Consider the following 13,059-nt stretch of genomic DNA (forward strand, 5'->3'; position numbering starts at 1 on the left):
TACAACTATATATACGGATATAATAGAATACACTTCGAAGAGAGGATTTGATAGTAGCTTCAGACATTGACTAATATTAGATTACGTTACTGATTACGTTATAGTGTACAGATCAGGCTCCTATTATTAACTTGTCGGATAAAAGCGGATCAATGTCGACGATACAGATTAAGCATCATTCAAAATGATCGACATCTGAGAAATGTAGGAATTTCACTTTTGATTTCGCTCCATTTGATCGACAAACGATATTCAAAAAATTCGTTCTTTTTAAGAACGATCTCATAAGAACGATTCAAACACCGTAAAAGAAAGGTTCATTTGCGATTTTCGTAATGGCGTAGATGAAATTATCTCGAACGATCTCCAATTCCGATTAAAATCTCTTCTCGACGAATACCTTTGAATACATAGAACTCGCTTATTCTTACGTTAAAGTTTTAAAGGGAAACTGAAAAAGACTTCGTTTGCTCGTTATCTTTCCCCTCCCTCCTCCCCAAAAAAAAGACCATCGCGTCGAAATTCAATTATAAAATGGATCTTATGAAGCGACCTTTAAAGGTTCCAGCAGTGAGATATGCCGTTCAGCCGCCAACTACAACCGCCACGTCTTGCCCGAGTTCTCGTAGGGCGGCAACCAACAACGAAACCAAAGCGACCGCAACGCCAACGCAGAGCCCTACCGCGGGTCAGAACACCCTCTCCTTGGATAAGAGTCCTGTCACAGGACGATCGTCGAGAAAACACGTCCAATTCCCTGACACAACGTCCGATAATCAGAAGGGAAAATCCGGTAAGCGCTCGCTTTTCGGCTATGTACGTGTTCTAATTCAAAAATTCTCGAAGATTTTCTTTCACCAATTGAATTCCTTTGAATGAATAAGAAATTACGAATTGCAGGAGTTGCGAAGGTAAAGTCAATTGTGGATTTATTCGAACGATCTTATATTACTTAAAATGTTACGTATTGTGCATTGTTGTCGTTTTAAAAATTAATTTGGTATCTTTTTAGAATAAATTCACAGTTTATCTATAAAGGAATCTTACAATTCTCTTCTTTTTTTTTTTTTTTTTAAGTAAGTTTCGATTAACTATTTTGTTCCATCTTTCACGCATTCTTTGATACAACGAAGTAACCGATGCTTTTTTTGCTGTTTTCTTTCAATGGTATAAAGTAAACGATGTCACAACGTCATTATTATTGTATGCAAAGGCGCAAAATTACGTTAATAAGTAAGGAAAATCAGATTGGATGCAAACAATCCGATAATGATGGAAATAAACTTCAGGAATACAATATCATATGGAATTTTTAATTTATGTAGCGTTATCGAGAATTGATCAGACAACTATATCATTAACATAAATTCGTTGATGCATATTGATACAAATCGATCGAAGAGTAGATTAGTTATTTCGAGCGAATGTCGGGCTTTGAATCGTTACTTAAATGTACGAACATGTACGTTGACATGAGTAAAACTCGCTTTACCATTTATGGGGGCAGAATTCCATTGGAAATGCCTTTGATGTTGAAATTATGTGTCCGCGTGTAACGTGTGCTTTTAGGCTTTCCCGTCTGCGTCTCGTGTTACTTAACCCTTTCACGGTGAACAAATCAACAATTTCGAAACATCGCATTCTCACACTGTGCTCGTGTCTATGTGTGTATATGTGTTTCAGAAGTTCCAATCACGGTGTTGGTGCTTAAAATGGAAGCAGAGAACGAATACACGACATCATCGTCCTCGTTGAAATTCGAGGAACCTATGACGGTCGATCAATCTCAGAAAACCAGCAATAGCCAAGATACCTGAAGTGAATCCAGAAATCTGTCTTGTTTTAACCGACTGTGAACTCTTAATGGCAAGATTTATTGCCATTTTACTGCTGGTACTTTCCTTCACTCTTGGAGAAATACGTTTTACTTGCCAACAATGGTCCAACATCGCCAATGAATAATTTATCTTACGTAAGGGATGTTCTCAAGTTGGTCTATGTGCGAGATAAGAGAATTAAGAGCATCAATGGTCAATCGTTGATTTAATAGATTTACCAACTTTACGAGTTTCAAAGTAACGGTATTTCTCGACTCGATTCTTTAACGGGTTCTTTCTCTTGTTTACGAAATTCGTAATAGGTTTGGATAAATTGATTAGAATCGCCCAATGATGAGATAATTATCTCGTGAAAAATTTATGTCGTTCAGTTTATGTTTTATGGAAAGAATAATAAACGTGAGATCGATGGCTTAATGTCACACGGGAATGAATTGAAACGCTAACATATGTTCTTTGGGTTATCGCGATAGCCATAGTGGCAAAGTCAAAGGCGATCAAATCGAATGTAACGATAAACGTTTGCACAACCGTCGATCAATATTGACACCATTCTATTACCGCGATAATGAACATTGATCATCCAATTGAAGATGGACGCTTCGATAACACGTGAACCATTTCAGGAGAAACAATAGCTTAATTCTCTGTTTACGAAATGAATTTTGATGATGAACCATGCTTCTATGCTTGCAAATGAATACAAGAATATATCAAACAGGCGTATAAAATTGGCGTGACTAATATACGAAGTTGATCAATTGTATTTTTGTATTATAAATTTTTAGACAAATGTATATTTTCGGGAGAAAAGAGAATGTTCTCTTGTTTTATAATGCAATTTTTTAAAAATCATCCATTTCGTATTCCGTCGATTTAACGCTTGCCCCTTGGTTTTTATTGCAATGTCCGAATATTTACAGGAAAAAAAAAAAAAAAAAAGGAACAATGAAAGAAACAAGTGCGTTTCTTAATCAATATTCATATAAATGTACATATTATTGTAAATTTCATCGTGTTGGTACCTGTTTATATAGAAGTCCGATGTGGACATATGAAAGGCTGTTCTAACATTTTCAATAAAATAATTTATGTGGTTTTTAAATCGGTGGTATTCTTATTTTCTACAACTTATAACAACTTCTTCGACTAATTATAAATCTACAAAATACTTAATTTGATATATTCCTTGTTAATCATTTCTTCACCCTTCGATGAAATTTTTTCTAATTTGCAAGAACGATTTTCTTTTCGTCTCTGGTAAATAAAACACTAGGTAAAAAATACTAAACACGTTTAGCGCAGAGATGCACAAGAATGCAATAGAATATGCATTATATTCCAACACGACGACATTCCAAATACGCAACATAATGAACGACCACATAAAGTTTACGTAGAAACAAAAGCTGATGCACGTTACTTTCGCGTATATAGGAAATATTTCGTTTATAATAACGTAGGGCACAATGGCCAATCCCAACGAGATGCTCACAACGTAAAATAATATCGCTACCAGAGGTAATATTTGTAGATCCATAGTATATACAGAGTTTTCCTGCACGTAAAAGTAAATGCCCAATAGAAAACTGAAACTGGAAACGCCTACTGTGGATATAATCATCAAAGGTCTCCTTCCTAAACGATCCACTAAACTGATACACACTAAACATGTGATCAGCTGCACCGTTATTAAAACGATGTTGGTATAAGTTTCTTGCAATTCATCGTTATAATTCTCGAAGATCGTTTGATAGCCAATAAGAATGATCGAGCCTGAGAATGCTTGCAGCATCATTATACCAATACTGATAAAGATTACCTTTTTGCCACCTGAAACATCAAATATTTAATATATTTTGCGAATAGATATAAGATTTTTCTCAAAATTTTACTCAAAATATAATCTACCTGATTGAGATATTAGATCGAAGATGGAAGATAACGTTCCTTTATTACCAACGTCCCATGCCATGATCGAATCCATTTCCTCGCTAATATCAGCCGTACCACGTAAGAATATCAAAGAATCCATAGCGGCCTCGAATTTTTTTTGGCGCAACAAGTAATAAGGCGTTTCCGGGAACCAGATGAACATCACAAATTGCAACATTGCCAACGACAACGCCACATAAGAATATTGTTGCACAGTGCCAAGCGAGCCGATTACATAGCCCAAAAGGTTACCGCAATAATCCATTAATATGAAGCAACTGCACAAGGCACCGCGAATGTACGTAGGAGAGATCTCTGTCACGAAGATAGAGCCACTCGTGAAAATTATGCCGTTGGCTATACCGCCTATGAAACGTGCGATGTACAGATTCTGAAAATAATAAAAATTACGTTTGATAAGTATCAATATATTACTTGTAAATTACTTGTGAAAAATAGAGAACCGAGTTATGGTGTAAATATTGAAAATTGTGCTCTTGAAATATGAAAGAAAAGCTTAAATGTAATTATTTAATGAATACAATGTATTCTGAAAACAAGAATATACCATTGTCGTTGAATTCCATACTATTAGTAACCAACTTAAGCACGTAGGAATGATGGCTAGTAATATTGAAATTTTTCTGCCTATAAAGTCAGCGATGAATATCGAAACGAAACATCCGAATGACATTCCTAGTTTGAACATTGACATTAACCAGGAAGCCTCGTTCGTAGTAATTTCGAAGGGAAGATCATCGATTATCATTGGGGACGTCCATCCCAAAAATAGACCACCGTTGAGTTGAGCTAAACACACTGTCTTATCGGAACGATTATTGGTATTGTAACTTGCAAACGAATAATTGACGTGTTTTATAGCATTTTTTCTTACCAACAAAAGTAACTAAGTAAAGTTTTATATTTGACATATTGACAATTGCCACCTGAACGTTTCTACGAGGAAATAAAATTATGTTTCACAGCAAATATAATTGCATAGATAAAAGTATTCTATTAGTCTTTTCTTTGCAGACAAGGTGAACGAGCCGCGATAACGATTCGCTAAAGTGTTTTACTATAATCATCATTATAATATTACGTTTTGAACTACAATAAATAGAAATAACTAACTATAACAAATAGAATAAAATACATTAATAATATTTATTTTATAAAATGTATCCCAGGTAAACCATCACAAAGTTAAATGAACTTTGTTGCCATTATTTATATCTAACATTTATAATGATACAACAATTCATTAGTCAACAATAAATATTTTGCAAAAATAAGAATTAAATATATATATTTATATATATATATATATATAAAAATTGACAAAATTTTGATCATATAATAAATTGACTTAAATAATTTTTAAATGTGAGGACAAAAATATCAATTTCTATATATTAATGAAAAATATATTTTAGAACCAATATTTGTGATAAGTATATAAATTATCTTAGAAAAAATAATAAATTATTGATTTGTTAAGACAATTTATTCCGTCAAACAAATTTAAATTTTAAAATAATTGTTTTGTAAATTATCAAATTGAATCAAACAAGGACAGCATTAATAATCAGAGTAACATTCTCTTGTCTATATGATTTCCCAGAAGCAGTTCTATGAATCCATTAATTAAATCTCCAATTTGTGATATGGAAACGATCCAAGTTATCTCGTCAACAATTACTATGTTCTGTAACGAACTTGGTTTCTCTAAAATTTCTAGCAAATGTGATGTGCGTCCAAGGTGAATATCCATATTAAAAGCAATATTAAATTGAATCTATATTCACAATTCAAGAAGATATTATCTATCGAATATAAGTTTTATAAGTTTCTCCTAAATTTCTTAACATAAAGGTAATATTTTTTTCAAAATTTAGATATATACATACCTTTTCATTTTAGATGATAAAAAAATTAAAACTCTTAATTATAATTTATATCCATGCAATTGATCCTGTATCTCTTGCAATGTTTTTCTTCTCGTTTCGGGCACGCAAAAATATATAAAAATGATACCCACGATAGTGGTGAAAGAAAAGAACCAAAACGCGATATATGTCCCATATTGAATAGCAATAGGTTGATAAGTGAGAGTCACGATAGTAGAACAAAAATAACAGCATAACATTCCAATTGTACTGCCAAGCGCTTTAACATTCGTAGGAAAAACTTCGCTCATCATGGTGAATGGAAGTGCAGCCAAGCCGAAGGCATACATGATAATGTAAAGTATCGTTCCAGTAGCTGGTAACCAAATGATTCCACTGACGTCTAATTGCATTTCCCGAAGGAAAAAAGATAAACCAATAAGGAAAGTGGAAATAAAAACGCCCGATGCTGAAAATATGAGTAAAGTCCTTCTATTGTACCGATCCACCACAGATGCACTGATCGCCGCACATACTATTTGGATACCACCCAATATCATAGTCAGGTATTTGCCTTCAAATTCGTTTTTCATCTCGTTGAAAATTATTTCGGCATACGAAAGTATCGCCATACTGCCACTCCATTGTTGAATCGCGATCAAACCCAGTACAACTATTAACGCTCTACAAAATAAAAGAAATTAAAAATATTCACCTTTGAAATCAAAAGAAGTTATTATTTGACCATCATTGAAATCGTGTTAAGAATATTTAAAATCACTTAAAGATTTCAAAAATATGATATACTATACTATACTTCCGATTTCCTGAGACGCTGATTAATTCCCACAATCCAGTATTATTAGCCAAATCAATTTTTATATATTTCTCAATGATTTCAGCTTCTTTAGAAACATCCGTAGTTCCTCTTAAATGCATAAGAGATGTAATTCCCTCCTGATATTTCCCATGGCGCAATAAATGATACGGAGATTCCGGTAATGATATCGAAATCACCGAGAAGAGAATTGGTATTGATAATGACACAAGTGCGAGATCTCTCAAAGAGAGAAACGGTCCTATCACCCATTCAATCAATATACCAAATTTTGCAGCTAGAGTCAATGATGAAGTTAATATTCCCCTTATTTTAGCCGGTGAAATTTCACCTACATACATAGTGATAGACACATATCCAATTCCGTTACTTATTCCGCAAAAAAATCTACCAACAATTAATTCCTAAGAAAGAAAAATAAATTTTTTATAAATAATGAAAATTTTATATTTAAAAATTCGAAAATCATCGATTATTATTTAATATAATACGAGATATGTTTATTATAAGAATTGTAAGAAAAGTATTAAATTCGTACTCGATACGCATATTTACATATCTCATAGTGTTAATATCAATTATATCAGTAATATCTACATATCTATATGGCTTAAAGTATTAACTGTATCTCTGAGAAATAAAACAATAAATTGCAGACTAATCGTAGAATCATTTTAATTGAAAAATTATCGTAATTGTAAAATTCATAAAATTATATTCTTTTCTTGATTAACACGTTTGTATAGTAATGAAATATACACATTTAATAGAAGTTACCCATGCTGACGTTGCAAAAGCAATCATCATCCATCCTATTATCATTGGTATCGCAGTGAAAAGTAAAGTCAATTTCCTACCAATTATATTTATAATATAAGTACAAAGCATTGCACCCACAGCCGCACCCATGGTAAAAATGGATGTAACCCATGTAGCTTGTTGTGACGTTAAAAATATAGGACTATTATCTTGCATTAAAAGAGACAATGAAGGTGATGGCCAGCCAAAAAATAAACCATATGAAATCATACCTACATTACCTAATAATCAATTGAGAATATTAAACAATATTTTATTCAACGCTATTTTTTACTCTCTTTTCAGTATATTAGCAACTTTACAATAATAATGTAATAAAATAATACACGTAATAATAAATTTGATAAAACTTACTAGCAAAAACAGCTAAATATATTTTCTTCATGATGATGGCAAGGCATATGGAAAACAAATGAACCATCTAGCTTAAAGAAAGATCTATCAAACGATAAAAATAATGTACTTCATAATGTACATATATTCTAGATAGCAGATAGTGGTTCCTTATTAAATCTACTATAAAGTAAATAAATTCATAATCATTGAATGAATGCATTGTTATCAATATATATATCTTTAATTATAACGTGACATACCGAGATAAAAATATTAAAAATACTATTAATACATTAAATTAAATATTGGCAATATTAAAATTGATTATAATTCATAATATAAAATTGATGAAATATTGAATTCAATTATATTTTATTTCGACTATACGTAATAAAAATAGAATAACAAATAATTTTATACTGCAATAGGTATAATCGTATGTTATCATTTTATTATTTTTAATTGTATTTTGTATGTAAATTTTTAATATTTAATTTATATTATTAAACTAATGAACAGAAAACAATTGCATCATATATAAATAATCTCATTAATAATATCATTAACAATAATACATATAACTGTGCAATAAAATATTCATTGATTATTTATTTTTTATTCTGTAAATATATAAATATATATTCTCTTTGTACTGTTTTTTAGAACTACTAGAAATATTAGATTAATAATAAATACAATGTATTAAGTCTATTACAAAAGAATAATTTTGTATGATTTATTTATATACTAAGAGATTTATAAATACATAAAATCTAATAAATATTGTATACTATTATATTTCAATTATAAATTAAGATTGATACTGTACTTTTTATCTATTGAATATTAAACTAAGAAATTAATATTATCAATTTGACAGTATATAAATTTATCACAGTTTGTAATGCTTGGAGTTATTTTCTTTTTTTTTTAAGATAACTACAATTAAAATATTTCTATTTACAATAATAGCTGATATCATTTTTACACTTTCTTTTAATTTTATTATTTTAACAATAATTAACAAAATTTCAAATTTCATTGATCAATTCTGTCACAATTATGTAAATACAATTACCATTTGTCAAATATGTTATAAATTTATGTACATTATATTTATCAATTTACAAATAATGAATATTAGAACTCAAAATAAATATTAGTAAAAAATTGCTTAATAAACAACATTTATCTTTTTATATGACAAAAGGCATTTGTTTAAATGGATATCAAATCATTGTGTGCGAAAACATGACAAAATATGATTATAAAATTGATAGTATTTTGAATATTACATAAATACTGTTTTCTATTTGCATACATTATGTAAAAACACAGCCAATTATATTAAATTTCTTAAAAAATACTGAGTTTGTATTCTCTTTCCATTACAATTTTATAATACACTTTCCAAATCCAATAACAATGTACTTTTTTAATCTTATATTTAATACATTATGACATTAAAAGAAAAATATTGTTTCAAATTCATAAGAAACAGTATACTAAATTATTAAATACAATTCGCGAAAATTCATTATATATATTTTACAATATTTTAATATTGTAATATTAATGTTAACAATTTGCCTATTTTTCTTTATATATTATGCAAATATTAAAAATAATTGTGAAATATACAATCATGTACAAATTTGTTCTACATATATAGAAATTCTAGAACAATACACGTCAGAAAGTTTATTAAAACTACAACAAATAAATATGTAAAAATTTTCATACAATACTGTTCTTGAATGCGTTTACACCAATTGATATAATAGCACTGTACTTGTAAAGGAACTGTTAACTTTCTTACTAACATAAGGAAAATGTATTACAAATTTACCTGGAACAATTAATTAATTTTATAAAAGAATATAATCATTTTCATGTTAAAATAATTCAATAGAGGAAACGACTCGCAGGCATATTAACTGCACCCCGACAGTTACTAGGTGGAGGATTTTCATCATCGGAATTCTCATTCTTTCGAAATAATATTGAATTATGCCGTCCGCGTTGAGATTTTTCAGCTTGATGTCTCAATTCCTCAATATAAGCTGTAGTATCATTTGCCACTAGCTCTTGTAAATGTTTATTTAATGTTAATAATTCGGGTTTATCTTCATCATAAAGTCCTTCAAATGGCACAGTTTTTTCATAAAATAATATATAAGGCGTATCTGGTGGTTTTAAATCCTTAAAATCATTAAATGTCGTTTGTGAAACATAACTATCATTAAATTTGTACCAATTTTGTTTCGAATCCCGAGCATAAGTGAAATAATGACCGTAATCCATACTATAACCCGAATGAACAACAGCTGCATATAACTGATAATTTTCTGTAGTTGTGCATAATGCTGTTGATACTGGTAATTGTATAGTTTCATTATACATCACTTTGTGCCGTAATTTTGTTCTTAATCTCGTATCAAAATCATAACGAAAATGTTTCAATATTAAAATTAAATATGTAGGTGCATGCAAAATTTTTATAATTCTTTGTGCATCACATAACTTCATACATTTATCGCAACGATATTTATTTTCACCAGTTAATTTTTCTGGTGTAAGATAATAATTTATAAGATCTTGAACAGAAACTTCCTGATTTTCTTGAATTTCTTCTGGGAAACATAATTGTAAATCGCGAAATTTATCAGTATTATCAGAACTAGTATCACATTGAGCACATTGATAAGTAATTTTACATTTTCCTCCTAATACTCTATGCACAAGAGGTACTTGAGTACTTGTATCTTCTCCACCTACAGATTGTATTCCACTATCTGTAGAATCCGAATGTGAATCACTAAGTTCCTGTACTTGTGCTAAATCTTCACCTGCAATAATATAAATTTAATATAAAATATACTTAGAATAATATTGTTACATAAACATTTTAACAAAAAAAATTAAAGAATAGAAAATACCATGAGTAAAATCTGCTAATGATTGTGTTTTTCTTTCTAATACAATACTTCCACTTAAATCTTCTTCAGTTGTCCAACGTTTAATACTAGCTCCTTCCTCACTTATTGATGAAATATCATTTATTTCTCTATCATCCTTATATTTAAGATTAGAATTAGCTTCAGCATTTATAGTAGTTGACTTTTCTTGCTCATGTAAAAGATCTAAAAGATGACTGTTGAAAAATAACAAATTATTTAAATTACATAAAAAGATATTTTAATTAAAATTAAATATTATAATTAAATCATAAATAATTAGCAAAAACATTTTTTTCAAATATTACTTTAAATATTAATGTAATGTTAATTTAAACATTCAAAATATATTTTTTATGTAAAATTTAAAATTTAAATAACATTTTTTTATTAATAAACAATTAATAAATAATTATAAATTATTATTCTAATAAAAAAAATAAGCATTAAAATATTAATAACATATTAACCAGAGAAATTCTGAGCTATCTTGTTGTTGACCCGGTAGAAAATAAGCAGGACGTGAAGCTAATAAAACTTCAGTTGGAGCCAAGGAAATCCTTTTTGAATATAATAACAAAGCAAATAGATTTTGCAATTTTTTAAGTACAATTTGGTCATCAGTTTTGCTTAAAGGTTTGTACATCAATACTTCATAACAAAATTGTTTAGTCATTAACAATGCTTGTAATACACTATTCATATAACATGTATTTCCAAGATTTGAAAGTCCAACTTTTCCCAAATGTGTTTTTGGAGATTCAATTATTGGTTCAATTTCTTCCATTTCATCTATCCAAACATGCTCATTCCATATTTCTTTAATAATGTGCATTCGTGGCTGAACTGGAAAGCTACTTTCTAAATTATTGCAAACGCGCTGATTTGAAAATCTTAATGTAAGTATTTTCATAATATCAACTAAATTTTGTATGCATTCCTTGCTTGATTCAGAATCTTCTTTCATTAAAAAAAAAGATATCACTATTTGTGTGTTTCTTACTATACTTTGAAACAAGGTTGGAGATCCTTGTCTTTTTAATATATAAAATATAATTGTGGAAGCATTTTGACGAAATACAGGTACAGATAAAGCACGAAACATTACATCAATCTTTGCTTTTGTAACTTCAATAAGTATTGAATATTTATGTCTTTTTTCTAATCCAAGTATAAATTCCATAATCCAAATACTTAGTCGATCACCTATCCATTTTGGAAGCCAACTACATAAAACTTTTAAAGCTTGAGTTAATTGGGCATCAGAATGTGATTCAGAAAGAATCCAATTAACAGCTTGTGGTATAATAGAAGGTTCTACTACTTGTAATACAGCAGCTAAACCAGGTCCAGGATCTTGTTTTTGTTTAGTATCAGATATTATTCTATATAATGTTTGCAAACATATGAAAATTAAATTATCATTTTCAATGTTTTTAGATTTTGATCTTACTATTTTTAAAAAGTTTTGTACTTTTGTAGCATTGTCATTAAATTCTGAAATCTTTTTTGGATCACATGGCATTACAAAAGTAGACAAACTAATAACAATTGCTTCACAAAGTTTTGAATGACTCACAGATTCTGGTAAATATACACTGTGTTCTAATAATACTTGAAGTATCATTGTCAAATGAGACATATCACTGATTTCTGTATTTCTTAACATTGTTGCAATATCATTTGAAATTGGATGAACAGTAAATGGTTTCTCCATCAAATATTTTGAAAACCAAATCATAATTCTTGAAACTTCTTGTATATTTTTTATTTCATCATTGAGTATTTCTCGTAAAATATTTTCATAATTATTTAATTGCCCATATACAGGCTCACTTTCTAATTTTTGAAGTCTGGTCCATCCTTCAATAACATCTCCATTCTTACCAGTTATTATTAAATTTAAACATTGTTTGATATCGTACTTAAGAATTTGTTCAGTATTCATTGTTCACAAATTATTATTTTAACACCTCTTTAAACTACTTCGCTTACAATTTTTAGCAAGAACTATTATTAACCTCAACTAAGAATGACTTTCACGAAAATCTAAATGATTTCATGGTCCTAGAGAAATAAAAAAATAAATGTCAACTTCAAAACAAAAAAAGTAACTATACATACGATATAAAATCAAAGTTTATTTTTAAAACTATTAAAATAAATAATGTGTTATTTAAAAAATAGTTATATCTGTACTCTAAATCCGTAAATTTTACATTTTTTATGTATTCTTATGTATCTATATTAAAATAGGTTTTAATATTAAAAATTAAACACTAATATATGAAATATATCAAAATATTTCATATATAAAATTATAGCATACTTTAAGTAATAAATCTTTTATGCTTATAATTTTGTAGTTACATGGAATCTAATTATCTTTACTATATATAAAAATATTTTTTAAGGTTGCTATTTTTAATATATTATTTGAAATAGTC

At 28.9% G+C, this 13,059-nt stretch overlaps 4 protein-coding genes across 8 annotated transcripts in view; 1 reads left to right on the forward strand and 3 right to left on the reverse strand.

Annotated features, from left to right (window-relative positions):
- The window catches only part of LOC100863236 (uncharacterized), a 24,566-nt gene extending 21,623 nt beyond the window's left edge, over positions 1–2,943 (forward strand). For all 3 annotated transcript variants that reach the window (XM_086913199.1, XM_086913200.1, XM_086913202.1), the window contains 2 exons: positions 562–793; positions 1,684–2,943. In XM_086913199.1, coding sequence (XP_086769325.1) covers positions 562–793; positions 1,684–1,817 — 366 coding nt within the window. In that variant the 3' untranslated portion in view covers positions 1,818–2,943. The remainder of the gene's footprint in view (positions 1–561; positions 794–1,683) is intronic.
- LOC100863121 (facilitated trehalose transporter Tret1) lies at positions 2,592–4,893 on the reverse strand. Its single transcript, XM_012491969.3, has 4 exons — positions 4,669–4,893; positions 4,342–4,592; positions 3,750–4,164; positions 2,592–3,671 (listed from the first exon to the last, which is right to left on the reverse strand). Exons 1-4 carry the CDS (start codon positions 4,703–4,705, stop codon positions 3,043–3,045), a joined length of 1,332 nt encoding a protein of 443 aa, XP_012347423.1. The 5' UTR covers positions 4,706–4,893; the 3' UTR covers positions 2,592–3,042.
- On the reverse strand, positions 4,039–7,728 carry LOC100863001 (facilitated trehalose transporter Tret1-like). Of its 3 annotated transcripts, none has more exons than XM_031919143.2 (5): positions 7,674–7,728; positions 7,278–7,540; positions 6,480–6,904; positions 5,684–6,346; positions 4,039–4,164 (listed from the first exon to the last, which is right to left on the reverse strand). In XM_031919143.2, the coding sequence occupies exons 1-4, from the start codon at positions 7,702–7,704 to the stop codon at positions 5,722–5,724; spliced, it is 1,344 nt and encodes a 447-aa protein (XP_031775003.2). In that variant the 5' UTR covers positions 7,705–7,728; the 3' UTR covers positions 4,039–4,164; positions 5,684–5,721. The 3 variants fall into 3 exon arrangements, with proteins under 3 accessions (XP_031775003.2, XP_086769324.1, XP_012347422.2); XM_086913198.1 differs by lacking the exon at positions 4,039–4,164 and adding an exon at positions 5,262–5,571; XM_012491968.3 differs by lacking the exon at positions 4,039–4,164 and adding an exon at positions 5,262–5,599.
- A 629-nt stretch (positions 7,729–8,357) lies between these two features.
- LOC100866237 (ubiquitin carboxyl-terminal hydrolase 38) lies at positions 8,358–12,689 on the reverse strand. The gene is made up of 3 exons (XM_003697536.4): positions 11,083–12,689; positions 10,595–10,809; positions 8,358–10,504 (listed from the first exon to the last, which is right to left on the reverse strand). Exons 1-3 carry the CDS (start codon positions 12,558–12,560, stop codon positions 9,561–9,563), a joined length of 2,637 nt encoding a protein of 878 aa, XP_003697584.4. The 5' UTR covers positions 12,561–12,689; the 3' UTR covers positions 8,358–9,560.
- Positions 12,690–13,059: the final 370 nt, after the last annotated feature.

This window comes from Apis florea, unplaced genomic scaffold (genome assembly GCF_048593485.1).
Source record: "Apis florea isolate Af1SG1 unplaced genomic scaffold, ASM4859348v1 contig_3496_pilon, whole genome shotgun sequence".
NCBI classification, from domain to species: domain Eukaryota; kingdom Metazoa; phylum Arthropoda; class Insecta; order Hymenoptera; family Apidae; genus Apis; species Apis florea.

What these genes read in the sequence shown, in the direction of transcription:
- LOC100863121 (XM_012491969.3), bottom strand. Translation starts at nt 4,705, where the DNA reads ATGTCAAATATAAAACTTTACTTAGTTACTTTTGTTG. An exon ending in TTACTTAGTTACTTTTGTTG is followed by an intron (nt 4,593 to 4,668) that starts GTAAGAAAAAAT and finishes CCGATAAGACAG; the next exon opens with TGTGTTTAGCTCAACTCAAC. An exon ending in TATGGAATTCAACGACAATG is followed by an intron (nt 4,165 to 4,341) that starts GTATATTCTTGT and finishes TATTATTTTCAG; the next exon opens with AATCTGTACATCGCACGTTT.
- LOC100863001 (XM_031919143.2), bottom strand. Translation starts at nt 7,704, where the DNA reads ATGAAGAAAATATATTTAGCTGTTTTTGCTA. An exon ending in CTTTTGCAACGTCAGCATGG is followed by an intron (nt 6,905 to 7,277) that starts GTAACTTCTATT and finishes TTTCTTTCTTAG; the next exon opens with GAATTAATTGTTGGTAGATT. An exon ending in AGCGTCTCAGGAAATCGGAA is followed by an intron (nt 6,347 to 6,479) that starts GTATAGTATAGT and finishes TTTATTTTGTAG; the next exon opens with AGCGTTAATAGTTGTACTGG.
- LOC100866237 (XM_003697536.4), bottom strand. Translation starts at nt 12,560, where the DNA reads ATGAATACTGAACAAATTCTTAAGTACGATATCAAACAATGTTTAAAT. An exon ending in GATAGCTCAGAATTTCTCTG is followed by an intron (nt 10,810 to 11,082) that starts GTTAATATGTTA and finishes ATTTTTCAACAG; the next exon opens with TCATCTTTTAGATCTTTTAC. An exon ending in ATTAGCAGATTTTACTCATG is followed by an intron (nt 10,505 to 10,594) that starts GTATTTTCTATT and finishes ATATTATTGCAG; the next exon opens with GTGAAGATTTAGCACAAGTA.